Source organism: Pteropus medius, unplaced genomic scaffold (genome assembly GCF_902729225.1).
Source record: "Pteropus medius unplaced genomic scaffold, Ma_sr-lr_union100, whole genome shotgun sequence".
NCBI lineage: Eukaryota > Metazoa > Chordata > Mammalia > Chiroptera > Pteropodidae > Pteropus > Pteropus medius.
In genome coordinates, this window is record NW_024341895.1 from 386,704 (window position 1) to 412,394 (window position 25,691).

Here is a 25,691-nt window from a genome sequence, read left to right on the forward strand (position 1 = left end):
CTCACCGCCCCGGCTCTCTCCGCCTCACCATTGGACAGTTCGGAGAGTGTCGGGCGCTGGTTGGATGGGGTGACCGTCAATTAGGTTTAAGGCCTTGATAACCCGTCCCCAAGCTTCGAGGGGGCGGGCTCGGGTGCAGGCGCGACAGGGGCTTCGGCTTCAGGTAAAGCGCCAGCTTGCGGGGCACAGATACGGGTCCTGGGGTGATCAGGGGACGCCCCGGGAAAGGCGATGAGTTTCCAGCCCCTCTTGCGGGCTCAGAGCGCTGCGACGGGGCGGGCACGGTGTCCTCTGTCTGGGTTCCCTCCCACACCGGGCGCCTCAGGTGGGCAGCGAGCAGAATGGGGGACTCTGGATTCGTGAGATCGCCCTTTCCCCGCCTCTAGAAGCCAAATGGGGGGCTTGTTCTCCCCCTGGCGCCCCAATTGCCTCCGGGACCCTTTCCCTGCTTTCCTCCGGGACAGCTTGGGGACCCGGGGCGAGCCTTCGCGCTGGATTTGGGTGTAGGTGGTGCAGGGGAGGTGATGAAACAGTGTTGGGGAGGGACGGACGACCTCAGGCCGGCAGACAATGGGCAGCGGATGGAACCGCCCGGCGGCTTTTCCTGTAGGAAACTGCTCTGTCTCCGCGAGGCCGTCCTGGGGCGGGGGGAGGGTGCAGTGAGGGGGTGACCTGATCTGAGTACCTTCCCCTCCAACCATCCTCGGGCCTCCACTCCCACCTCAGGGGTCTGAGAACTCCACTCCATGGCCTCAAGCCAGAAAATGCCCCCCTCCCCTGGATCGTGATGCTCATTGCCCGCCCCGTCTGCCACCCCTCCGATTTTGTGCTCACAGCTCCTAGTCCTGAAATAGTCCCTGGGGCGGGAGTGGGGGAGTATGGAGTCAGCTCTGACGGCCTAATGAGGGGGCCCCAGGCAGAGGATCCGGATCTAGCGATGACAGCCCGGGCAGGGAGCGGAGGAGAGAGAAGGGCAACTGCATGCCCTCACTCTGGTGAGGCTGCAGCCCCTGGAGCCACCAGGGGGATGAGCCTGCTCCCCCTATCAGGGACACGCGCGAGTGCAGGCTGGGAAGGTTGGGGAGGGGAGCGCTGTTTCTGGAAGGCCATCAAGTGGAGTGGCAAATGCAGAAACACTGGTAAAACTGTCTGGATTAAAATCCTGCCTTTGACTATAATGTGACCTTGGCCAGGTTACTTATCTGTCTGTGTCTCCACCTCTCCATCTGTATAATGGGAGAAAGGAGAATGATAGTTAAGAAAACCTATCTCAGAGAGTTTAGCTAGAATTTTTTTAAAAAATTAATTTGCTTAGAATAGAAGCTGGTCCATACAAAATAGAAAAAAAAAATTTGTTTTTATTATTATTTACCATTCTTGGAGCATCTACCTATTTCTCAGCCCAGCCTCTGAGTCCAGCTGCTACAGCTGGTTTAGGTCTTAGGGATGGCCCACAGCTGTTCTTTGAGTCCCTAGTGCCTCAGATTTGGGTGTTGCTAGGTCACTTGGGGAGGGGGCTGACTCCGAGTCACACAGCGAGCTGTGTGTGAGGCCGGCCAGGATCCCTAAAGCCCCACTCTGGCTTTTTCTATGACCCAACTCTTCTCTGGCAGCTTCCTAAAAACAAGTCCTGAGAGGTACTGGCTGTCCTCTGTGATGACTGGCTGTCCTGCTGGCCCGCCCTTTGCAGCTGGTGTGAGGGGACAGGAAACAGCTGCTTTGGGACTGAAAGGGGCCCCGCCTGGCCTTGGGGTGGGGGAAGTCAAAGATCCAGGCTGGACAAAGGAGATGAGTGGGAGGGTCCCTCCAGCAGTGAAGCAGGGTGAATCAGGTGGACAGATGGGTGCCCAATAGCTGGTTGGTGTCAGGCATGCAGGTGGTCATCAGGAGTGCGAGAGGCTGGAACGGGTGACCAGGAAGCACAGATCTGGTTAGCACAGATGAGCAGCGGGGCAGGGAGAGTACAGATTGGGTCTGGCATGTATCTGCCAGTGGAAGGCTAGGCAGGCAAGAGGTTCCCAGAAAATGCAAGCAAGATATAATTGCGCATATGAATTTTTACCAAGGTCACTTGTGAGAGAGACCCTTGCTCAGACCAGAGCCCAGTCTGAGTGTTTCCCATAAGCAACTGATTTACTTTGTGTCTTAGTTTCTCCATTTGGAAAATGCGAATAATAATATATACCTTGCATGATTGTACAGAGTTACATTTATTCAGGCAGAGTATACAGTAGGCCCTTCTCTGAAGATTTTTCATGTGGGCTCTTCAAAGCTCCATCTTTCTCACCCTATGCTTTCTGAATCAAAGTTCTGGAGCCAATATTTGTCCTTGTTAAATATCACATTATAAGATGTGACCCAGTTTCTTAGAACCTCCATCATGTCACTTGAAGAGTTACTCTCCCTCCAGCCCCAGGCATAGCTGCAGCTCTGACAACCTGGGGGCTTGTGGTTCCATTACAAGCCAAGAGCAGAGCCCTGTGGCACTCCACTAGAGACATTCCAGAGAGACAGGTATCCATTGATTTGTATCCCTGGTGCATCTGGCCCACAACTCTTTCCTACAAGGATCTCACAAGTGACCTTGGTAAATTCATATGCGCAATTATATCTTGTTTGCATTTGTCTAAGGAAACAAATCAAGTGACCCTGTTTATTTTGTTGTTTTTTAATCTGCAGAATCTGACCAGATGAGTTCTTAATGAGCCCATGAAAGGCTTCCAACTCTGGCCTTCCTCTTCTGAAGGTTCACATTCCACTTCTTTGAGCATTAATTTCTGATTTTCCCCAGGGATTGACAGAAAACTCAGCAGGTCTGGAATGACACCCATCCCCACCCCCACCCCTGTTCTCAGCTATTCTGTTCTCTTGATCACTTTCCTCTCTTCTTTTTGTGCCCTTCTTGCCTCCTGTTGCCCAGAAGGCTAAAGTCTGGCACCTGGGGGTCCCCACATTCATTCATTCAAAAGTTTCAAGTCCTGTTGAGGGAGGAGGGAGGAGAGGGCAGTGTGCGGGTGGGTTATTGGAGAGGAACTCTTAGGTCTGTTTACTCAGAATCCAGGCTGACCCCAGAGGCACAGCCAGAGGAACAGGGCCTGACTCCCCCCTCACCCACTTTAGGGGCCTTTTTCAGGGTGTCTGGTGGCTACTCCAGGAAACATGGCCAAGTTTGCCCTGAATCAGAAGTTGCCTGGTGAGTGCACGAAATGGGATACATGTGTGTGCATAGATCCAGACTTCATGCAGTTCCTTCCTTTGCATAGTGGCCAGAGAGGCCTTTCTATGTGTCCATTAGGTAATATCTTGGCCCTGATTAAAACCCTCCTGTGCCGCCCTATCACGTGTGGAATATAATCCAACTCCTCATGGTGGCTCAGGACCCCCCCCCTCGGGTCTGGACCCAGCCTACCTCTCCTACTCCTCTTCCCTCTCCCTTCCATCACTCTGCTCTGGATACCCTCACCTCCACCCCTCTGTTACTCCAGCCCACTGATGCTCTCTCCGCCCCAGGGACTTTGCATGGGCTATTTTCTTTTAGCAACCTTATGTCCCCAGCTGATTCCTCATCATTCAGGGCTCAACTTATAAGTTCCCTCCTCAGGAAACCTGCCCTGACAACCAGAGCCAAAGTCACTACTTTTCCACTTATTCTCTATTTCATCTTATTGCCCAAAGTACCATTTGTAATGATCGTGTTTATCTGTTTCCTACAAGAGGACAGGGATGTTTGTCTGTCTTGTTCGCTGCTGTGTCCCCAGCGCCTAGAAAAGTGCTTGGCACATAGTAGACACTCAGTAAACGTGTTTGCGTGACTATTTGGGTGCAGATAGGCATTTGAACCTCTGGTGTGCGTGTGCGAAACGGCAGGTGTGCATGCAAGCTTTGGTGCTGGCGGAGCCCGGAAGGCGTATCGTGGTGGAGTGGGGGATGCGCTATTTATCCAGTCGTTCCGGCGTCCCCCGGCCTGACACCCCTCATGTCCCTATCATGCCTGCAGACCTGGGCGACCCTCGCCTGTACCCTGGCCCGATTGGAGGCGCCCGCAGCCCGAGCTCACCCTACACGGTGGAGACGCCTTATGGCTTCCACTTGGACCTGGACTTCCTCAAATACGTGGAGGAGCTGGAGCGCGGTCCCGTCGCCCGCCGCGCCCCAGGTCCCCCACCAGCGCGCCGCTCCCGCACTCCCGGGGCTGGCCTCGCGGGCGCGCGCAGCCCAGGGGCTTGGACATCCAGCGAGTCCTTGGCTAGTGATGACGGGGGAGCGTCGGGCGCACTCTCCCCGGGCGTGCCCACGGGGTTCCTGCTGCTGCCGCCTCTATCACCGCGCGCGCCGGTGCGCAATCCGCGAGTTGAGAACACGCTCCTGGAGACCAGCCGGCGGCTGGAGTTGGCGCAGGCGCACGAGCGCGCGCTCAGCCCGCGCGTGTCCGGCCGCAGCAGCCCAGCCCCAGGCTCCGCCCCCAACCCCGCCCCTACCTCGCCCGGCCCAGTGCAACTGCAGCTGGTGCGCGAGCAAATGGCCACGGCGCTGCGGCGCTTGCGCGAGCTGGAGGACCAGGCGCGCGCGCTGCCTGAGCTGCAGGAGCAGGTGCGCGCGCTGCGCGCCGAGAAGGCACGGCTGCTGGCTAGGCGCCCGCACTCGGAACCCGACGGGGAAATCGAGGCGCGCCCGGACAAGCTCGCTCAGCTGCGGCGGCTCACCGAGCGCTTGGCTACCTCTGAGCGCGGCGTTCGTGCCAGGGCCTGCCCTCAGGCCGATGGCCCGGACGAAGAGGCTCCAATGCGCAGCGAGGGCGCACTCCAGGTCGACAGGGCGGTGGGGACCCCCGACGGGGCGCCCCAGATGCGGGAGGCGGGAACCCAGTCCGTGCGGGGGACCCAAGAGGCGGGAACCCAGGCAGTGCAGGAGACCCAGGAGGCCAGCGTGGAGGCGGCCCCCGAGACTCTTGAGGCGGACACGTGGGTTACCGAGGCGCTGCTGGGGCTGCCGGTGGCCGCCGAGCGCGAGCTGGAGCTACTGCGTACCAGCCTGGAGCATCAGCGCGGGGTGAGCGAGCTCCTCAGAGGTCGGCTGCGCGAGCTGGAGGAGGCCCGCGAGGCTGCAGAGGAGGAGGCAGCTGCCCGGCTTCAGCCGTGCGAAGCTGCCACCCAGACCCCGTGGTGTTGTGCTGAGAAGGCCACGCAGACGGAGCCCCCCGAGGAGGCTCCTTCCCTGACGCAGAACCCTCCCGGGCCCACGGATGGGAACAGAGCCGTGGCGCCCGTGGGTGAGTCCCGACCCCTCGCGGAGACCTAGCTCGCTGGCCTCGGGACTCGAACTCAGCGCCCTCATCTGATCTCCAGCAGGCATCCTCAAGTCCATCATGAAGAGGAGAGACAATACACCTGGCGCCCAGCCCAGCCCCGGACCAAAAAGCCTACAGTTTGTTGGGGTCCTCAATGGAGAGTGAGCACTTTCCCTTTCCCCAAGGCAGCATCTGCGGGAACATGGACTAGGGGCTGAGAACTAGCTCTGCCTCTCGCTCGCAGCGCGGTCTTGGCAAGCCTGTTTCCTTATCAGGGAAATGGGGATAGCCACTTGCGCCCCCCCCAGAGGACTTCATAACGAGTCCACATACGCCTCCCACCCTACCGCCAGGTATGAGAGCTCATCCAGCGAGGACGGCAGCGACGGCGACAGCGAAGACGGCGACAGCGAAGACGACGTTGCCGAGCCCCGGAGGAGGAGCAGCAGCTCGGGCTCCGGGGACGACAGCGGCGGGGGATCCGACTCTGGCACCCCCAGCCCTCACAGCGGCGAGAATGCCCGGGACCCAGAGCCGGAGGCAGAGCCTCAGCCGGGTGCGCAGAGGAGGTGAGCGGCGCCGGAGACACGGAGTGGGGACGGTTGTTCTCTTTCCAGCCCCGAGCCCTCACGCTCACCCCCACGCCCACCCCCACCCCTTCTGAGCCTCTCCTGACATCCTCAGTAGGTGCGAGCTGAGTCCGCGATTGAGGGAGGCGTGTGCAGCGCTGTACCGGCAGCTGAGTCAGCCGCATGGAGCCTCCCGCGACGGCGTGAGTGCGAGAACGGACCTTCACAGATGCAGCCCTGGGCCCGCCAGGGACCTCCCCTGACTCTTTAAGGGAAGCGCGTTGGGTTGCCTAGAGTTGGAGTCCTGAGTTCTGTCCCCTCGAGCCCGGGACCTCTACCAATCTCACGCCCTCCAAAGGGACAGAGCTGATTTTTCCCTGGTTCTCCCAAAGGATCCCGCTGCAAGCAGACCCAAGCCCCAGGCCCTCTCCCGGACTCCCCAAAGACAAGCGCCCACCGCCTTCCTCCACTCCAGTTCTCCCACAGGCTTTTCCCCAGAAGGGGAAGACCGTTGTCCCCCGCGATCCCGGGACCCACAATGACTGTACTCCTGCCTCCAAAGGGGTGCGGCCCCATGAGTCCCCACGTCCCCCCTCAGACAAACAGTAACGATACTTCCCTGCCTGGATTCACACCCACGCCCACGCCCTCCCTGCTGCGGGGCCCAGACCATCGCTGACGCTTTCCCCCATCTCGGCAGGGCGCGGCGCGCCTAGTGGCCCAGGAGTGGTTTCGAGTGTCAAGCCAGCGGCGCTCGCGGGCGGAGCCCGTAGCCGGGGTCCTGAGCGCGGTGGCGCGCCTGGGACCCGAGCTGCTGGCACACGTGGTGAACCTGGCGGATGGCAACGGGAACACAGCCCTGCACTACAGCGTGTCCCATGGGAACCTGGCCATCTCGAGCTTGCTGCTGGATACGGGTCAGCATGGAGGAAGGGTGGGCAAGGCACCAGGCAGTAGGGGGTGGGGGGAGCAAGGAAAGAAGGGCCTGGGCAGGTCCCAGCTGGCAGAACCTGGAGAAGAATGCAGAGAAGGGTTTGCCAGGCAGATGGCACCACCGGCGCTTTGTTGGGGGTTTCAGGATCCACCATGGATGGGTTGACCTCTGAGCTCTGCCCTGACTGGACTCTTTGCTGCCGGAGAGAATTTCAGATTTTTGGATTATGTCGACCTAAATTCAAGGAAATTATTTAATCTCACCAGCTTTAGCTTCCTCCCTGGGCAGCTGTGATAACACTCATAAAACAGTGTCAGGCATGCAGTAGGCAGTCAGTCAATGGTCACCATGCCACTGTCCCTCAATCTCCGACCCTGGTGCTCACCCGGTTCCTGAGCCTCAACGTCCAGCCACCTTCCTCTCCAGTCTTGAAGGAAGGTACTCACTGGTCAGGGCTGTGACTGCCCTCCCAGGCTGGGGTCCTGCACTGGCTCAGTTTCACATTTTTCTGTCACCTGTTTGTTACTAGTTCATCCCCTGCCTCTGGAGCTGATAACAGCCCCAAGTGTTGATAAGCCCAGACATGTACTGAGAGCCTATCAGGTACCAGTGCAGTGCTGGGGTGGGGGTGGGCCACCCACATAGAGGTGCTTTCCCCATGGGACTCACAGTAGAGGGGACAGTAGACAAACCAACTGCTCACTAAGAACCCATCTGGGTTCCCTCCTTCAGATCTAGTAACCTCTGGGGCTTGCCCTTGGAGGCCTCTCAATCTAACTGCAGCTGAGATGGGCCCCCTGTCCCCTACTCCAAACACACCGATCTGTCCATTCCCTGCAGGTCTTGGTGACCAGAGGTAGGGCACAGCTACTCAGGGCTGGTCAGGTAGCTGGGGCTTGAGAGGAGGGAATGATGCATGAATTTGAAAGATATTTCCTGGACATCTGCCTTAAAGAGGATTGGGGCTGTGGCAGGTGGCAAGACAGGCATGGCCATCATTTGCAAGAGGCCTAAGGCTTCTGGGACCCCTTTATTCCCTGTATTTGAACTCTCATTCAGCTCCAACTCCCCAGACCTTGCCCTGCGCCTTCTGGTTCTCACATAGTTCATCATCAGGATCCTCTGTGCCAGGGGTCCCCAACTCCCGGGCCGTGGACCAGTACTGGTCTGTGGCTTGTTAGGAACTGGGTTGCACAGCAGGTGAGCGGCGGACATCATCAGGCACCAGATTCTTGTAAGAGCATCAGTCCCTGGTGCCAAAAAGGTTTGAGACGGCTGCCCTATGCCCCTACCTGCTTACTGTCATGTCGACTTGACATGACCACCCCCAGGACCAAGCCCTCAATGACCCTTCACGTAGGGGCTGTTTCTTTTCCTATCCCTCTAACCTCCTTGCTTCAGTTCCCTGAGCTGCTCCTCTCTTCACCTTGACTACATCAGCCTTACTTTTAAGGTCACCCAAAGACCCTGATGTTACCAGTACATACGCTCCCTCCATAACCTCGCTCCTCAGCACCCCTCTTCACAACTCTCACCTTGCAACGTATCTCCTGTTCCCCAATTCCAGTAATCCTCAGACCTTTTGGGCCCGTTATCCATCACCCCCACCCTATCTCCTTGGACACTAGGCATATGGGATTACGGTCTATCATGATGACCTCATCTTAACATGATTACATTTGCAAAGACCCTATTTCCAAATAAGGTCACGTCCACAGTGCTGGGCCTTAGGACTTCACATCTTTTTGGGGTACAATTCAATCTTTAATAACAGGCTTGGAAAGGGAGAGGATTCCAGGGAAAGAAACAGAAATTAGCTATCAGAGAGCCTCAGAGGCCATGGTGGACAACAGCCTGTACCCCAGGAGCAATGTGAGACTGGGCCAACTTTCTTGGGATCTGCTTCTGGCTGCTGCATGGAAATTGGAGGGGATTCAGACCAAGGTGGATCAGTTGACACATTTCTCTGGGGGAGCAATAATGGTAGCTTGGGAGGTAGACCAATACCTGGCACCTAACACATGCCAGGTATTGCTCTAGTTACTAGGGGGATACAATAGTGAACAAAACCAAGTCCCAAAACCAGTCTGAAGTAGGGAGGCGAGGGAAGGCTTCACTGAGATTTGAGAACCTTAAAGTGAGGGAGAAGCCAAATGGCTCTTGGGGGAAGAAACTTGTAGGCAAAGGGTACCGTGAATTCACGACCCATGGCGACCACCCCATTACACAGATAAACCTGACACTGGGAGAGGTGAGCGGACCAGGTTGGGCTAGGAAATGTGGCTCTTCTCAATTGACTGATCTCTTTCCCAGGGGTCTGCAAGGTTGATCGACAGAATAGAGCAGGCTACTCAGCCCTCATGTTGGCTGCGCTTACCTCCGTGGGTTGCGAGGACATGAGTGTGGTCGACAGACTCTTCCGCATGGGTGATGTCAATGCCAAGGCCAGCCAGGTGCGTAGACACCCTCCCTAAGTCCAGGTGTCACTTCAAGAGCCAACACTGTCTGACTTCTCTTCCCCCAAAGCCCACCGCAGCCCTGTCCCCTTATTTCCTACTCCCCAGACGGGGCAGACAGCTCTCATGCTGGCCATCAGCCATGGCCGACAGGACATGGCAGCAGCCCTGCTAGAATGTGGGGCAGATGTCAACGCACAAGATGCAGATGGGGCCACAGCACTGATGTGTGCCAGTGAGTATGGGCGCCTGGACACTGTCCGGTTGCTGCTGGCCCAGCCAGGCTGTGACCCTGCTCTCCTGGATAATGTGAGTCAGTGGGACTAGGGGAGGGTGTGGCAGGGTACTCAGGCCTCGGTTCAGGGACCTAACTGTCCCTATTATCCTCAGGAGGGCACAAGCGCCCTGGCCATGGCCCTGGAAGCCGAGCAGGATGAGGTGGCTGCTCTGCTGCATGCCTACCTGAGCTCAGCCCAGCCTGGTCCCCTGGTGAGTGCAGCCCTAAGCAGCCAAGCTTTCCAGCAGCACACCTGGGGAGGCTACCAATTATGTCCTAGGAAGGGCTCCCTGCTCCCAGGGGAGCAACAGGGAGGGGAAACCCCAGTCTAAATCTCCAAGACACAACTCCATTTTACAGGTCATGAGCCTGAGCCCTGCAAAAGGAAAGTGACCTATGATCAGAGAACTGTTAGACTTTGTCAGTGAACTCCTGTTACTGCCTCCGGAGAGACTCATGGCAAAGGAATTAGGGACCCTCTGGAGTTAGGTTCAGTGGGGGAAGAAGATGCAGGCTCCCTGCAAGGCACAGAGCCTCAGAACTGGAAACTGGATGAGTTTACCAGCAGCAGATAGGGAGGGGAACACTCAGTGTGTCCCCAAGGGGGGAACTTATACTCAAAAGGCAACTGCCAGGCTGTTCTCAGCAGCTGCAGTTAAACTCAATCAGCCTACCCATTCTGCTCTCTCCTGTAGAGATGTGGGAAAAGAAGGTGTGGAGGTCAAGTGCCTCTTCCAGGTCAAATGGGGCAAAGGCAGAATTCAAACCAGGCAGCCTGGCTCCACTTTATGTGTGGGGTTCCTCCTCAGACATGACCACAATGGAGAGGACCAAGACCTCCACTAGGTTAAGCATACCTGAGTCTGAGAGGGCTAAAACCCACAGCATCCTACTCACAAGAACCTGTGGGACATCCCCCCTCCCCCGCCCTCCTCTTTCTATCACTAGTCATCCCCTGAACCTGCCACAGCCATGCCTGGTGAAAGAGGAAGCAGTGACAATGAAGAGGACCCCCAGTCTCAGTGAGTGGCCTGGCACAACGGACTTTGATGGGGATGAAGAGATCTTTCCCTCCTCCTCCACCTCAGCCGCTGGGGCACAGCAAAGGCCAGGGTCTGCTGTTCAGATGCTAGCCTTGGCCCAACCTTCTTCCCTAATAAAACATTCCTAGCTAAATTTGTGTCATTTTAGGGGCACATACAAACATATGGTTCCCTCCCCTCAAACAGAAATGCCTCGTTGAGGAAGAACCTCGCCTCAGATTTGCAAAATGCAAAGGGTCAGTGACCACCTGGGTGCCCTCACTGTAAGGTTTTATAAGCCCAGCGACAATCCAAACAAGAACTCAAATTTACCTACAATATAAATGCTTTATTAACAGTCGAAGGTCATTCCCATGAGCCAAGTGGTCCACCCAGACATCCAGGACCCTGGAAACACACAAGCATGACATGCTGACAAGCCTTCCAGGAACTGTCAAACTTCCCACCCCCATCTTGCCAGTTTCAGCAGACACTTTGTACATCCCCACCCCCACCACAAACCCCTCACCCGTGGACTTGGCAAAACCTCTATACCACCAATCAAGAGTCTAACGGGCAGCGGCTCTCAGTCCGCTCCCCACCGCCCCCCACTCCAGTACTGCACTCACCAGACACAAAGTCAGCGCAGCCTCCGAGCCTCTCGCTCTGACTCCAATAGGGTGAGGACATCACCCTCGCGCACAGGGCCTTTCACATTGCGGATGATGGAGCGGCTTGTGTCGTCCATGAATTCCACGCGCACCTATGGGACACCCGGGGGGGGGCGGGGACAGACGGAAAGGAATGTGAGACCGCCACAGATAAACACTGCGGGGTGGACAGCAGACCTGGATTCGAAGGGCGTGTAGGGGCCGGCCCAGAAATACCTAAAAAGAGGACTGACGATGGCTGGCAGGCAGGGCTGGGCAAGGAGAAAAGCCGAAAAGGGCAGAGACAGAGTGAACAAAGCTCTGGAGCACCAGAAGCAGCCACCAAGGGAGACAACTATAGCTCTGGGCACGTTGGGAACGGGAGCACACTCGGCAAGATGTGGAGCCAGAGTGGTCGTTGAGACGCGCTCAGCCAAAAGGAAGAGGTTCGTTGGAGCTCAGACCCGGCGGAAGGCAGGGCGTTGGTGAGGGTTCGCGCCCTCCAGGAGTCTTGGGATAAAAGGGACGTCAGTTCTCAGACGCCCAACTGGCAGGGCCTGGGACATGGAAGGGGAAAGGCATGGTTCAGACGAGGAGACGTCTGTATCCACCAGCTCACCTGCGTGCACTGTCCCTGGGAGCCGGTCCTGCCCAGCACCTTGGTGACCTGATAGAAAGAAGCTGGGGTCAGACCTGGCCCATCCTGTCCCTTTACCCCTTCCTTCCTCACTCCGGCCCTCAAAACCAGCCTCCCCCACCTCACCCTGGCTAGCTTGATAGGTTGCACACGGCTGGTATCCATAATGGCGGTAAGGCAGCGGTCCCGCGGAGAGGAATCACGTGCTCCGGGGAGACCTTTTATACAACGACCTAGCCACGCCCTGCCCCGCTCTCGCGAGACCATGCGCGCACTTCCCAGTAGCTACCGGGGTAGCGACGTCGCCGGCGCCCTTCACCGCGGTCAGAACATGGCGTCTGCTACTCGCCTAATCCAGAAGCTACGGAACTGGACCTCCGGGGTGCGCGAGCGGAAAGGGCAGCACTGGGGATTTGCGGGCTTCTTGCGCCCATGAACCCGCCCCTCCACTCCTTCCTTCACCCTGAGCCTGAAAGCATTAATGCCGAGATCGCCCTGGGCCAGAACCCCTCGCTCAGCCTAGGATCCTCAACTCCTCCTGACCCCTTCAGCTCGGGACACACCCCCAGCCCTTGGCCGGAGACCCACTCAGACCTGGCGTCTCTCTAGTCCCGGACCTTATTAGCCTTGGATCTGGTGTCTCCGGCCCCTGACCTCTCTCTTCATAGGGCACGTATCCCTGTCCCTAGCTGTCCATCTCCCGCTTTCTCTTTATTTGTTCATCCCCGGGCTGAACCTCCCCTCTCCTGGGGCAACCTGCTGGCTGACCTTCTTCCTCTCTTCCTACAGCAAAATTTGCAGGCGAAGCTCCAGCTGCGTTACCAGGAGGTCTCCAAGCGGTGAGCAGGCCCCGCTCGCTGCCCAAACCCTCGCCCTGTTCTCTCCTTCCTCCACCAAAAACAAAACTCTTGTTCCTTTAGACCCCTGAAGTCCTGGGCCAAAGTCTTGCCTTCAGCCCCCTGGCAGGCTGTGGAGGCAGAAGTTTGCCTTTAATCTCCCTGGACTCTGGTGACTGCTTCTCATGAAATATCCAGATTGGATGTGAATTCTGAGTGGGAATTCTCATTATGATTTGCAGTCCTTGGTGTAGCCTTGCCAGTTAGTGTTATCATCCCCAAGCTACAGGTGAAAAAAAATTGAGATGTGGAGAGACTAAATCGTTTGCTTAATCATTTGCTCAGAAGATAGAAAGTGACAGCTGGGACTTGAACCCAGAAGTGTCTTTATTTTAAACTCATTTATGTTCAAAAAAATTACTTGATATTTACAAGCCCCTGCCATGTCCTCAGCCTTGGGGATACCAGTGAGAAAAAGAACAGTTCTCGTCCTCATTCCTTCCTATCCTAGGGAGAGCGAAACAGAGAGAAATAAACAGAGAAATAAAAAACGTTCTGGAATGCTCTGAAGACAAAATGAATGAAAGTAAGCTGGAGAGTTGCTACCTCGGGTCAGGAAAAGTTCTTTTTCAGGGATTGACATTTGAGTTATTTGAATGATGAGAAGGAGCCAAAGGATAATTACTGAAAAAACATCTGGGCAGAGGGAACGGTAAGCACCAAGGCTGTGAGGTCCAACAGTGTCAGAAGTAGAGAGGAGGCCAGTGTGGCTGAAACACGTGGAGGAAAGGGAGATGGCAGTTATACAAAATCAGGGACAGGCAAAGGCAAGGCAGCCATGGAGGGTTAGCAGGGAAAGAAGAAAAATAGCATTAAAATAACCAATTGATGTGAGTGCCTGCACATGAGTGCCTAATATCAAGAGTTTTAAATTGCTTTTCCATCCAGGGTAGTTGGGCAGATTGAGGAAATGGTTTTGTAAAATTTTCAGCTTTAGAATAATGGTGCCCACTGGTGAGATTCATTTAGGCCTTTCCGTTTAGCACTTGGTACCTTTTATAAGCTAGGTTGCAGAGAGCTATGGCCATGCCTACAGAGGTCATCTCTGCACTTCAGGGATTAAGCACATTCTAACTTCCACACAGGGTATTACCTTGAATATCAAGTTTTAAAAATTTGTTTTTACCTGTATTTCTCTTAAGATACACACACACACACACACACACATCACACACACACATACATACATATACACATGTACACATACATATGTATACAATGGCTATCATGTGCTTTGAGAAAAACTTAAATCCTGGCAAAATGATGATTAGACAAAAAGGTTATTTAAAAACGTGTTTTTTAAACCACAGAATGGTTTATCAGGAATGAAAATGTTATCTTTTGGTGACTTTTTCCTCATCTTTTCTGTCCTCCCTCTCTGCTGTTTTCTAGGGAAGCTCCTCTTTTATTTTAAGGTTGGGGTTTCTTTTTCAAGCTTCCAGCTTCTTTGTAAACTCACCCCAGGATTTAGCTCAATTCGGGACTGAGCTCTGTTCACCCCTCTCCCTGGCTGCAGCTATAATGAGGTGGCAGGAAATGCAGAGGCCTCGGAGGCTTGGGGAACAGCGTGCTCTTTGAGTAATAAGCCTTGATCCCAGAAGGTTCTCCAGGGAGTTCCTGAGATAACAGGAAACCTAAGAATTCTGTAGTCTGGGCTTTAGGCAGGAAGCCCCTCAGAATGAGCTACGTTTGGAGCTTGTTGCCCAGACGTTTACTAACTTAACTACTGGATACGTGGTGGGCAGAGCCTCACACCCTGGCTTCTTCATTTCCTGAGCATCTGCAGGTGAGGCCAGCTGTCAAGCTCTGGGCCATGGTAGGGTGGTGTCCAGTCTGCGCCTAGGTGTCCAGTCTGCGCCTGCTGCTTTTTTGGGCGGTTTCACAAAAGGTTGTCTGTCCATACACACCACATTGGTGGAAGGTGAGGGATCTGCAGTGGGACAGACCCAGGCCTCACCTTTCCACACTTGATATCCAAAGCCTGGGCTGCCACCTGCTTCTAGGCCCTGGACCTTTTTGGGCATGTCCCTCCATGACACTGTACCAAAGAATACTTCTGGTCTGCAGCCTGTCCCAGTGACTAAGGCCAGGCAGTGAGAGCACTTATGGTTTTGCTTCAATGCTGAGGTTTTTTTCTCTTCAGAACTCAGCCTCCTCCCAGGCTCCCTGTGGGCCCCAGCCACAAGCTCTCCAACAATTACTACTGCACTCGTGACGGCCGCCGGGAATCCATGCCACCTTCGATCGTCATGTCTTCACAGAAGGCACTGGTGTCAGGCAAGCCAGCAGGAAGGTAAGGATCCCACACACCCCTCTGCAGCCAGCCCTTTCTCTTGCTTGTGCTTTTGAAGGACCCATTATCAAGTGTCAGCTGTGTCAACTGTGCTGCTAGCAGCTTTTCATCTGCAAGCTCATAACCCAGCGCAGTGTAGGAGTTAGGGCCTCAGCCAGGGCTTGGTTTCCTGCAAGGCAGACAAAGCTCTAGGATCCCTAAAAGGGTCCTGGGAGAAGCCCAAGTATTGTTGTATTGTAATTTTGTAATCTTTTTTAAAATATTGAGGTAAAATTGACATATGACATATAACATTGGTTCCTGATGTACAACATAATGATTTGATACTTGTATATATTGTGAAATGATCACCGTATATATTGCGAAACAGCACCGTAAGTGCTGTTAACGTTGATCACCTTACATAGTTAATTTTTTTGTGTGTGTGATGAGAGCTTTTAATGTCTACTCTTTTGGCAACTTTCAAACCAGCTATACAGTATTGTTAACTATAATCACCATGCTGTACATTGCATTTCCAGGACTTATTTATCTTATAAATAGAAGTTTGTACCTTTTGACCCCTTTTCCCTACCCATCACCTTCCACCCCTGGCAACCACCAATTTGTTCTTTGTATTGATGAGAAATTTTTTTTTTGTATTCTTTATATAAATGAGAACATACAGTCCTTATCTTTCTATGACTTATTTCGTTTCGCAAAATGCCCTCAAGGTCCATCCATGTCACAAATGCAAGATTTCATTCTTTTTTATGGATGAATAACATTGGATGCGTGTGCACGCGTGTGTGCGCGCGCGCGCACACACACACACACACAGAATTTCTTCATATTTTAAAAAGAGAACTGTATAAGCCTCACGCCTCTCAAAACTTGGTTTGTTCCCTAGCTTCAGGTGCTTTCTCTTAAATAAATAGGGGCAAAAACTTTTAAAGAGTAGTCCATTTAGGCTGCTATGACAGAATACTATAGTCTGGGTGGCTTATAAACAATAGAAACTTAAAGTTTTGGAGGCTGGAAGTCCAAGATCAAGGTGCTGACCGATTTCGTGTCTGGCGAGGGCACTCTTCTTGGTTCATACATGGCATCTTCTTGCTGTGTCCTCACATGGTGGAAGGGGCAAGGGATCTCTAGGGTCTCTTGTAACAGCACTTACCCCATTCACAGGGATTCCTCCCTTATGACTTAAGCATCTCCCAAAGGCCCCACCTAATAACATCACATTGGGGGTTAGGATTTCAACATGAATTTGTTAGGGGGGCGGGGACACAGACATTCAGTGTATAGCAAAATTGTTATGAGGGTTTATCCTCAATATTTGTGAGGTCTTAGAATGGTGTCAGTGCCATGTGCATCTCCTAATAATGCTATGAGTTAGGCAGTGATGGCCCCTGTTGCAAGAGAAGAAATCAAGGCACAGAGAGGCCAAGTAACCTGCCTGGGTCACTCAAACAGCAGGTGGCAGAAGCAGGATGTCAAACTATATTCTGCATCGGTATCTGGGCTCTACAGCTGATTCATCATTATGTGGTCTGGGGCCAGTCCTTCAGCCTCAGTTTCTTCATTTGTAAAATGGGGACAGTGGGCTTACAGTGTGATGAGATCTGTAAGGTGATAAGGCTAGCCAGGGTCTGTTGTGAACTTAGAACTCAGTGAATGGTCTGTGTCGTAGTCCTTATTACCTTCAGATTCACAAGAATCTAGCACCAGCCTGGGGCAAAAGCTCTGCTCTCCCACACCATCTGTCCCGGATGTCTGCATTTCCTAGGGAGGCTGCCTTCTGCCTCTTCTACCTCTTCGCACTCTTGGGAGAGTGGGAGGCCCTCGAACCTGTGGCCTCCTCCTCAGTGAGAGCCTGCCCGCCCGCCTCTCTTTCTTTTATAGTGTGTGCAAGCCTCTCTAAGCCTAGGCCCCAGGGGCTCAGGTGTGTGTGGGGGTGGCACTTACCTTGGATATGCTGGCAATGACTCTTTGGGGTTTACCTGGGGCCAACCCTGGGCCAAAGGGTGTATTTTCAGTTGCACATTGACTCTGCCGCATCAGACTGAGGCCAGGGCCTGGTCTTAGTGCTGTGCCCACTTGCAGTTCCTGCTGTGTAGCAGGTGCTGAGCACCTGTGAGAAGAGCAGTGGGCATATATCACCTGATTGCTTGGCCCTTTTGCCAGTATCTCGTTTGGGGGCTTGGAGTGGGGTGCTTGTCTACCCTAGGGGGCTGGGATGCTAGAGGAGGAGCCCAGCTATTTATAGTCAGTTCTGGGCCAAGAAGCCAGGGTGGGCAGGCTGACCTCAGGGTAGAAAGGGGGCTGGCCAGCCCCCAGCAAGAATAGGCTGACCCTTGGGGGGACCCCGTTGGAGGGGTTTAGATATTCTAAAACAGTGGTCTCCAACGTCTTTGGCATCAGGGACCAGTGCTCCTATGAGACTCTAATGCCTGATGATCTGAGGTGGAGCCGAGGCGGTGATCCTAGTGCTGGGGAGCAGCTGCAAATACAGGAGAAGCTTCGCTTACCTGCCGCTTATCTCCCGTGCAGCCGGGTTCCTAACAGGCCATGGACTGGTACCAGTCCGCGGCCTGAGGGTTGGGGACCCCATTCTAAAACACTCTGCGCTCTGGCCTCCAGCTCCAGATCTAGTCTGAACAGGTGTGTTTGTGCCAGGGCAGGTGCGGTCCCTCTCAGGTCCCTCCACACTGCTCTTTGGAAACCTGGCCCTAACCCTAGTATTTCATTCCTCTTCCAGCTCAGCTGTGGAAGCCACTGAGAAGAAAGCAGTGACACCAGCTCCTCCCATACAGAGGTGGGAGCTGTCCCAGGACCAGCCTTATCTGTGACATTGTGCTCTGGGCCACCTGGCTGTGCCCTCAGGGCCACCTGAGTGTTGCCCCTCCTTGTCTTTCCTACTGGGAGAATATGAGCTAATTTATGACAAATATATCGTGAGCTCTGGTATCACTTCATTTTTACTTTTAAAATGACACATGGCTTATTTGGATTTCGGGGTGAAGTTGGGATCAAATCTCTTAATTCTGTCAGCAGTCCAGAAGGAGGGGAGGGATAGTGGTCCTTGGGCTCTAGGGTGACATGGCACAATCAGATGACATGTTGAAGGGGGCCCAGAGAGGTCCCTGTCCCTTCCCTAAGGACCTGGTTCTATCTGTGAGAGTGGTGGGCTGGACATCAGGGCCTCTGCAGGCTTGGGGGCACTGACTATGAAGGACAACGGGGCCAAACACACACTGCTCACTTCCCTCTTGAGAGCTCCCCCAGCCACTGCTCATGTGGTCATTGGCCAGCACCCTCCCACTGCAGCACCTGCCTGACCTTGACCACCCTGCAGCTCAGCAGAAGACAGCAGGGTGGCTCATGGGTAAAGCTCACCCAGGGCAGGTGAGAAGAGGCGTCCCTGAGCCAGAAACCTTTCTGCTTGGGCCTGGGGTTGCGCCTGGGGTTGCGAGGCAGAGCCAGCCCAGGAAAGGACGGAGGAATGAAAAGGAGAGTGAAAGCTGAAAGGGAAGTGGCCTCAGTCTGGCTGCAGGAGCAGTGGGGAGCCATGCAGTGACCTCAAGTGGGGAGTGTTGTGGCTGTCCCATAGAAGAACTCTAGCCCTTCAGTAGCTTAAGATCAGCTGTGTGCCAGGAGAGTGGAAGCAGAGAGCCAGACAGGAAAGGGTCACAGTCGCAGGCAGGAGGTATAAGTGTCCCAGAGTGGGCATGTCAAACGCTGAAAGCTCATCAGAGGGAGTGAGCCCCGTGGGCTGAAGCCCCTGTGAAGACTTCCTGGAGGAGGTGGGATTTGGTTGGGGCACATGATGACTGGTTCAGGAAGATCAGGAGGGAGGAAGGCTGGGCAGGGTGTGTGGAGGGCAACCCTGGAGGGCCTTGGGAGATCACAAGCAAGATGCGTATTGAAGGTCTTGGAATAGTTTTATGATCCAGACTTGAAATTTGCTAATGAAGTGGAGTAAGAAAGAGGTCTGACACCTGAGGTCTTTCTGTGTGCTAGGTACTATCCTGAACGCTCTCTATTCATGACTCAGCTCCTTCCTGGAGCAATCCTGTGAGTCATCGCTGTTGCCATACCCCCTGACAGAAGAACTGAGGCGTAGAAAGTCCAAGAATGGCTTCTTCAGCTTTTCTCCCTGTACCCCAGGTGTCTCCCTTACCAAGATGCCAAGCCTCAAAAGTGAGGCGTTCGCCGCCCCCGCCCCTTGCAGTCCTATCCACCTGCCTCTTTACGCGTGCACCTTTGCTTTATCTTATTTTCCATGGAAATCTGGGAGATTATCAGAAAATGTGTCTACTCCAAAAGCACCTATAACCTCCAACATTTTCAAATAGTGAAGGAGGCCATCGACCTGCAAATAGTTTCTTCTGTGAAAATCTAGATGCTTTAGTGCAGCTTCATTGGAAATGGGGTGGTAGACACTTGCATACCTGTCTTAACGCTGAGGGACAGTGACTCGCCTGGGGTCTTGCTGGCAGTTGGACACGCTGCATCTCTGGAAGGCAGAGCTGTAGATAATATTTTCAAGAAGAAAACAGCAGTCACATTGGCTTTCTAGAAAGCTTGCAGAAGGTCTCATTTTATGTACCTCCTGGGTGAGCGTGAGTAGAGAAAACCCCAGGACTGCCATCACATACCTTGTTCTGGAACTGAGTGATACCCACATCCCTGTGAGGGGTCCGTGAGGGCTAAGTGAGGCAGTGAGCATGAGTGAGCGTGGATGAGCGCATCTGGGTGCCGGGACAGAGGGCCGAGGATGGAGGCCAAGAACTAGATCTGATATTCCAGTGGGGAATCACACTAAATCAAAATAAGTAAATATATAATTTGTCGAGTGCACAAAAGAAGCAGTTGGAGGGTGAGAGAATGGGGTGTGCTTGAGGGGAGCGGCTGCCATATTAAATAAGGTAATTAGTATATTTGCTGCAGGACGCATATAGAACGTTAAATATTATTAATAAATATATATATATAGTGAGTAGACACCTACAAGTTCGTTTCCATCCCCAGAAGTTTCTAATTTCAAGTGGGCCCTATCCATACCATTCAACCATTCAGTATACTTTTTTCATTGGGAAAATTGGGGGCAGAGCCTCAAATCGTGGGTCTCCTCGTAGTCGGGCATTTACGGTAGGCTGAGCCGCGGGACCTGGAGACTTGGAGGCGTGGGCCCAGCCCCGGCCTGTGCGCATGCGTGCGCGGGGATAAAAGCCAGGCCCCGAGGGCGCGCAGCCTATGCCGGGCTGGGGCGGCGCGTGGAGCCGCTGGATGGCACTGTGGGGATCACAGCGGACCGCGGCCCTGGACCTGGCACTGTGGTTGCTGCTCGGCTTCGGGCTGGGCCTGGAGGCCGCCCCGACTTCGGTTACGACCCGGTCCCCGGTTCAGGCCCCAGGTGAGTGAGCTCCGCGCAGCCCGCGCGCCAGTTCCGCGGGCAGCCTAGCTTCATCCCCGCGCGCTGGCCATGCTTCGACGTGGGCTGCGCCACTTGTCGGTCTGGGACACTCCCCTAGCTCCTGACCAATGGTTCGGTAGCCCAGCCATTGGGTGAGCCATCCTCAGTCTGGGGACTCTGTCAGCCTTTACCCTGCTTCGGCCCTTCTCACACTCCGCACCTGCTTTGCTTTGTCTTGCTCCATCGTCACCTCCACGCCGCCCTTCAGCCAGCGTGGTCAGGAAGGGTCGCGGCAGGCTCTGGTGTCGGACCTCTAACTGCGCGGGGCCGTTCGCCTGGTACCTCCCCTAGCAGCCGCACCTTTCAAACCCTCGTGCCTGAGCTGAGGCCCTGTGGCTCTTCCCTGGGCGATGCTCTACCCCGCAAATCTCTGCACCTTCCTCCTCCGGCCTTAGAGAACGAAAAGTTTCCCTCCCATGTGACCCCTGGCCTAAATGTTAGGTAGGTGACTGTCTGAGGTTCCCAGAGGCAACTGGGTGAGTTGGAGTGGCCTCCCTGTGCGCACAGGAGCCCCTGATTTTCAGCTGTGAGCTCAGGTTCACACATTTACGCTGCTCTCCCCTTTTATCTGGTCCCCTGCCTCACTCCAAAGTCCCTTCAGGTTAAACATTCCTGGTTCCTCCATGTTAACCAAATACCCAACTCTTTACAGACACGCAGTCTCCTCCTCAGGACACTCAGGTAGGGACTCCTAACTGCCCCTTTTACAGGTGAGAAAACTAAGGCTGGGAGGAGAAGTCACTGGCTGCTCCAACTCCCGTCTGACTCCGCAGCTGCTCTACTGCTCACTTTTCAGAGGAACACGCACTGCAGCCGGCCAGGGAAGGAGGTTGTTGGTTGTCTAGGCCAGGAGTAGCTAGCCCTGGGGCGGAAGCCTCGCCCACAGGCTGCCTGTCCCCATAGACAGGAAAGGAAGCCGGCTCCAGCTTGTCCACAGCTTTTCCTAGCTCCATCGAACTCAGGGACTGTGTGACCCACAGCTGCAGTTGGGCTTGGAGGCCTGCGGAGGTGCCAACCGTGGAGAGTCGGGGTTTGGAGTAAAAAAGGGGAAGTGGACCAGCATTGGATGGAGTGGGGCTAGGCTGGGGCTAGCCAGGTGATTGCCACCCATCTTGCTGCACCACTCAGGTTCCAGGCCCTTCTGTGCCCCTCCCGATCAGCAAAGGACCTGAGCTTCACTGCCCAGGGTCCAGAAAGGTTAAGATCTCATCTTAGTGTGACCTGTGTCTACTTGTTGTCAGGCACTGCCCTAGGCTTGTGGTCACAAGGTCAGCCCTGACACACTGAGTGTCCAGTCTATGCGGGTACCAGTTTAAGGACCTTGTTATAAGTAAGAAGAATAGACTTAGGGGTCTTTGAGAGGGGCATGAGATCCCACCCAGGAAATAGTCTGAGATCTGAAGGCTGAGGAGGAAATGACCAGTACAGAGAGGAGGGAAGAAAGGGTGCACTGGGCCGGGGGAACAGCATGGGCAAAGGCCTCGAGGTGGAGCAATCCAGACCTCTTGGAGATGCGGCGAAGAGACCAGGACAGAGCGAGCTGGGTGAAGAACATGTGGGAGGAGGTGCAGTTCCAGGAAAGGTTCAGGGCTGGGCCAGGACTTGCAGCCACACGGAGGAAATAGCATTTGGTCGAGAGGGCCAGGGGACCAGGGATGGTTTTGAGCAGAGGGCAAGGGTGTGGGTGACCAAACGCTGGTAATCTGAGAGGTCTCCCGTGTCTGAATGGAGATGGGGGTGGGGCCTGTTGAGGAGGTGGCACATTCCAGGTGGAGAAAGTGGGTCAGATCTGGGAGGAATTTAGGAGCTGAGTTGACAAAGCAGGTCCCATACCCAAGACCTCAGTTTCCCCTTTGCTAAGCGGGTGGGATGGAACAGGCCCTGCTGACCCTGACTGTGGGCCTGATCCAGGGCAGGTTCAGAGATGGCCCCTCCGCCAATCTGTTTAACTACTGGGCTTGAAGAGACTCCTGGGGAGACTGCCTTGCTATTCGGAGCCTGGTAAAGACTCTAGGATCAGAGACCTGGGTTCGGTCCTTGACTCTGCCATTGGCTCTGCTGCCTTGGGCCTTAACCTCTCTGCAGTGTCTGCTGTGGAGTGGGGATTGAAGTGGAACCTGTGCGGGAAGCCTCGTGGTGAGGCCGTGGACTCCTCTGCTCCAAGCCCCACACACAGTGGGTCCTCAGCAAAGGGTGGCCACCAATGTAGTTCCAGTACCCTGAGACCTGGCCTGTCTTCTGGTGGTCGTGGCCTGTGACCACTGGGCTTCTGGAGAGGGGTCCAAACTCCAGGCCTCACTTGTGTGCATCTTGTAGGATCCACTGCAGACTCGTGTATGCCCACCGAATTCCAATGCCGCACCAGTGGCTTCTGCGTGCCCCTCAGCTGGCACTGTGATGGTGACCAGGACTGCTCCGATGGCAGCGATGAGGAGTGCAGTGAGTGGCCTTGCCCGGGGGCGGGGCTCCCAGGGGCTGGAACCTAGGAGATGGTGCTTGTGGATGGGGCCTGAGGGTAGGTGGGACTTGCAAGGAGGGAAGTCTGGGTCTCACGCTTGAGAAGAGGTAGGTTTACAGGGAGGCAGAGGTGGTTGGGCCTTGGGAGAAGGAGCTTGCTGGTAGGGGCGGAGTCTTTAGTACTGGTGGGCCCTATAGCTTCCGCTGTCCTTGGAAGGCGCGGCTTGCAGGGGAGTGGGCCGTGAAAAGTACCTGGGCCCTGTTGTGGGGGTGTTTGGGACCTGACTGACCCTGTACTTCAGAGATAGAGCCGTGTGCCCAGGATGGGCAGTGCCCGCCGCCCATGGAAAACCCCTGCTCTTGTGACAGCATCGATGACTGCCATGATGGAATCGACAAGAACCTTCTCAACTGCAGCAGACAGCCCTGCAGGGCAGGAGAGCTTCACTGCCCCCTGAGCAGTACCTGCATCCCACACACGTGGCTCTGTGATGGGCACCCAGACTGTCCTGATTCCAGTGATGAGCTTGGCTGTGGTATATGCCATGGGACTGCATTATGCCTGTCTCGGTGGGGAGGGTGGTCATTAGACAAGGATGCCTGACACTTCCAGTGCATGACGAGGCTGGGGGTGTAAACACATGCGTATGCTGGTGTCTGTATTTCCATGGGGGCAGTGAGAGGTCACTCCCAGCAGCAGTGCCCACCAGTCTCATTCATGCTGGGATGGAAGATGAGCCACAAGGTCCTCCACAGACACCTGGAACATCTGTTCATCGCCACACCTCAGGTGCCCCGTCTCCAGCTAATGAATGCCTGGACTTATTACAGGAACTGAGACCCTCCAGGAAGACACGTCTGTGGGGACGCCTGTGACCTCAGTGACCCTGGAGAGTGTCACCTATCCCAAGAATGCCACAACCACCTTAGTCGGCGACCAGAACTCAGTTCAGTCCAGAAACAGAAATGCCTACGGGGTTATCGTAGCTGCCGGTATGATGAACAGGCCCACCTGCTTCTCTTGGGGCCTGGGGCAGCTCCTCCTGGGAGCTGGGGCTCGGGGAGGGAATAGGCTGCAGACCCCCATCTCAGTGTGTCAGGAGCTTGGCGAGTGAGGGGGCTTCTGCCACCCCCTCACCTACTCCCATTTGTCTTTTCCCCGTAGCACTGCTAAGCGCAGGTCTGGTTGCTGCCGTTCTGCTTGCGATATCCCGGCTCTGTGCTCCACTGGGGCTGCTGGTGACCGTGAAGGAGTCCCTGATGCTGTCAGAGAGGAAGTCCTCACTGCTCTGAGGACAAGCTCTTGTCATATCACCTGGGCCCTGAGTGTGGCAACTATGGGGACATGTGCACTGTGACTAACACACCAGCCTTCAGGCATGGGTTCTTCTGGCTACACAGACTGCAGACCTGAGCTCCTGCACATGTGACCTGGAGACTGGAGGTGCTTGGGCCCTCCCCCGGATGCGGGGAGCCTGGATGGGGAGCACGCCCCGGCCGGAACCAAGGGGCTGGCCTCCAGCTGCCCCCAGGGGTGGCCGCATGCTTAGACACTCCTGCTGCCCCCATCTGAGGGCGGTGATTAAAGTTAGTTTACATCCTTTGCCTGACTCTGGGCCTCAGTCTCCCCTTGCCCAGGCAGCCTGGGGTCTTGGCTGCAGCCCCTCCTCTGTGCTGGAGCACCCAGCCCTGGCCCCCACCATCAGCCATTCTGCTTCTGGCTTCCTGGGGTCTGGAGCAGGAGCAGTGGGGCCAGGGTGGCAGGGCCGTGTGCATTACCTACAGGCTTCTGCAAAGAGTGTGGACAGTGCCTCCTGGAGTCCTGGGGACTCTCATCCATCACGACTGACTCTTCTTTAAGATGGAAGCTGGGTGTCCTGCATTGATCTCTGCTCCACCCCATTTTAAAATGTAGGTTTTATTCAAGTATGGTGAGGCTGGTAGATCAGGGAAGACTGCCATTGAAAAGACACTTAATAAATCATAATTCCTAAGAAAAGAGGGCACACCATGTCACTCAGAGCCACATGGGGCAGCACCAGGGCAGTCAGGAGGCGGTGTTGGGAGGAGTGTGGGCCAGAGCTTCATTATAGTTTCCACCAGAAGCAACGGGTGAGCGAGGATAAGCAGGCATGGGGTTGCTGTCTGTTGTGTAAGTCGTAGCCTGTTGACAGGGATGTGCCTGAGACACTCACCTGGGTCTGTATTACTTGTGCTGCCCCCACGGACATATCTTTTGCAACGGATGCCTGGGCAAGTGAGAACTTATTCTCAGGTGCTTACATTATATTATTCCTAGTTGTCTGGCCCTGGAGTAATGGGGCAGAGGAATAGGAGCTCTGGATTGGTTGGTTTGCTTTGGAAAGGAGAATCGTTTCTTATCTCTAAGAACCAGCTAACCCGGAGGGACAATCTGTCCCTGGTTAGGGAAACCCCGGTTGCCAGAGCATGAAGAATACAGAAAAATAAAAATAACAATGGAATCAACATGCACCCCGAATGCTGAGTGATGAGAACAAGCCTCTTCTTTGACCCTCAGTTTCTCATCACTAGGGTGGCCAGGGCCCAGGTAGCCTGCTGGGAACCTCACTGACATCTTTGGAGGTGGTGTCTGCCACCAGCTGGCCCTGTGCAGCCCAGCGCTGGGGGAGCACCCGGGGTCCTCTGCAGAGTCTCAGGGCTCCCAGGTCTGGCAAGAAGCCGGCCCCTTACACAAGATGCTGGGGAGGGATAGATTAAGTGGGTGCAGCAGGAG

The 25,691-nt window shown here is 54.9% G+C and overlaps 4 protein-coding genes and 1 long non-coding RNA gene across 11 annotated transcripts; 3 read left to right on the plus strand and 2 right to left on the minus strand.

Annotated features, from left to right (window-relative positions):
* The first annotated feature begins 102 nt into the window (after window positions 1–102).
* Window positions 103–10,855, plus strand: KANK3 (KN motif and ankyrin repeat domains 3). Of its 7 annotated transcripts, none has more exons than XM_039857773.1 (12): window positions 103–163; window positions 2,680–2,813; window positions 3,121–3,193; window positions 3,998–5,269; window positions 5,346–5,448; window positions 5,641–5,856; window positions 5,972–6,059; window positions 6,557–6,773; window positions 9,104–9,243; window positions 9,355–9,555; window positions 9,637–9,735; window positions 10,472–10,855. In XM_039857773.1, exons 3-12 carry the CDS (start codon window positions 3,160–3,162, stop codon window positions 10,547–10,549), a joined length of 2,448 nt encoding a protein of 815 aa, XP_039713707.1. In that variant the 5' UTR covers window positions 103–163; window positions 2,680–2,813; window positions 3,121–3,159; the 3' UTR covers window positions 10,550–10,855. The 7 variants fall into 7 exon arrangements, with proteins under 7 accessions (XP_039713707.1, XP_039713716.1, XP_039713674.1 ...); XM_039857782.1 differs by having other exon boundaries at window positions 3,134–3,193; XM_039857740.1 differs by having other exon boundaries at window positions 124–163; window positions 2,680–2,746; window positions 3,134–3,193.
* Window positions 10,856–10,873: 18 nt separating this feature from the next.
* RPS28 (ribosomal protein S28) lies at window positions 10,874–12,114 on the minus strand. Its single transcript, XM_039857821.1, has 4 exons — window positions 11,959–12,114; window positions 11,815–11,862; window positions 11,175–11,308; window positions 10,874–10,953 (listed from the first exon to the last, which is right to left on the minus strand). The coding sequence occupies exons 1-3, from the start codon at window positions 12,097–12,099 to the stop codon at window positions 11,186–11,188; spliced, it is 312 nt and encodes a 103-aa protein (XP_039713755.1). The 5' UTR covers window positions 12,100–12,114; the 3' UTR covers window positions 10,874–10,953; window positions 11,175–11,185.
* NDUFA7 (NADH:ubiquinone oxidoreductase subunit A7) lies at window positions 12,072–17,978 on the plus strand. The gene is made up of 4 exons (XM_039857810.1): window positions 12,072–12,214; window positions 12,622–12,671; window positions 14,872–15,021; window positions 17,762–17,978. The coding sequence occupies exons 1-4, from the start codon at window positions 12,098–12,100 to the stop codon at window positions 17,850–17,852; spliced, it is 408 nt and encodes a 135-aa protein (XP_039713744.1). The 5' UTR covers window positions 12,072–12,097; the 3' UTR covers window positions 17,853–17,978.
* Window positions 17,019–20,192, minus strand: LOC120598779 (uncharacterized). The gene is made up of 3 exons (XR_005651747.1): window positions 19,662–20,192; window positions 19,455–19,532; window positions 17,019–17,134 (listed from the first exon to the last, which is right to left on the minus strand). It is a non-coding gene; the product is annotated as an uncharacterized LOC120598779 (long non-coding RNA).
* A 36-nt stretch (window positions 20,193–20,228) lies between these two features.
* CD320 (CD320 molecule) lies at window positions 20,229–25,423 on the plus strand. Its single transcript, XM_039857799.1, has 5 exons — window positions 20,229–20,419; window positions 22,796–22,918; window positions 23,239–23,472; window positions 23,768–23,929; window positions 24,102–25,423. Exons 1-5 carry the CDS (start codon window positions 20,260–20,262, stop codon window positions 24,227–24,229), a joined length of 807 nt encoding a protein of 268 aa, XP_039713733.1. The 5' UTR covers window positions 20,229–20,259; the 3' UTR covers window positions 24,230–25,423.
* The last annotated feature ends 268 nt before the right edge of the window (window positions 25,424–25,691 follow it).

Excerpts from the sequence above, each read along its gene's own strand:
- KANK3 (XM_039857740.1), top strand. The coding sequence starts at position 2,710 with ATGAAAGGCTTCCAACTCTGGCCTTCCTCTTCTGAAG. Across the intron at positions 5,857-5,971 it reads CAGCCGGGTGCGCAGAGGAG|TAGGTGCGAGCTGAGTCCGC; the intron begins GTGAGCGGCGCC and ends TGACATCCTCAG. Across the intron at positions 6,774-9,103 it reads GAGCTTGCTGCTGGATACGG|GGGTCTGCAAGGTTGATCGA; the intron begins GTCAGCATGGAG and ends TCTCTTTCCCAG.
- RPS28 (XM_039857821.1), bottom strand. The coding sequence starts at position 12,099 with ATGGTCTCGCGAGAGCGGGGCAGGGCGTGGCTAGGTCGTTGTATAAAA. Across the intron at positions 11,863-11,958 it reads AACCTATCAAGCTAGCCAGG|GTCACCAAGGTGCTGGGCAG; the intron begins GTGAGGTGGGGG and ends TCTTTCTATCAG. Across the intron at positions 11,309-11,814 it reads CCCAGGGACAGTGCACGCAG|GTGCGCGTGGAATTCATGGA; the intron begins GTGAGCTGGTGG and ends GGTGTCCCATAG.
- CD320 (XM_039857799.1), top strand. The coding sequence starts at position 20,260 with ATGCCGGGCTGGGGCGGCGCGTGGAGCCGCTGGATGGCACTGTGGGGA. Across the intron at positions 23,473-23,767 it reads CAGTGATGAGCTTGGCTGTG|GAACTGAGACCCTCCAGGAA; the intron begins GTATATGCCATG and ends GACTTATTACAG. Across the intron at positions 23,930-24,101 it reads CGGGGTTATCGTAGCTGCCG|CACTGCTAAGCGCAGGTCTG; the intron begins GTATGATGAACA and ends TTTTCCCCGTAG.
- NDUFA7 (XM_039857810.1), top strand. The coding sequence starts at position 12,098 with ATGCGCGCACTTCCCAGTAGCTACCGGGGTAGCGACGTCGCCGGCGCC. Across the intron at positions 12,215-12,621 it reads TACGGAACTGGACCTCCGGG|CAAAATTTGCAGGCGAAGCT; the intron begins GTGCGCGAGCGG and ends CTCTTCCTACAG. Across the intron at positions 15,022-17,761 it reads TCAGGCAAGCCAGCAGGAAG|CTCAGCTGTGGAAGCCACTG; the intron begins GTAAGGATCCCA and ends TTCCTCTTCCAG.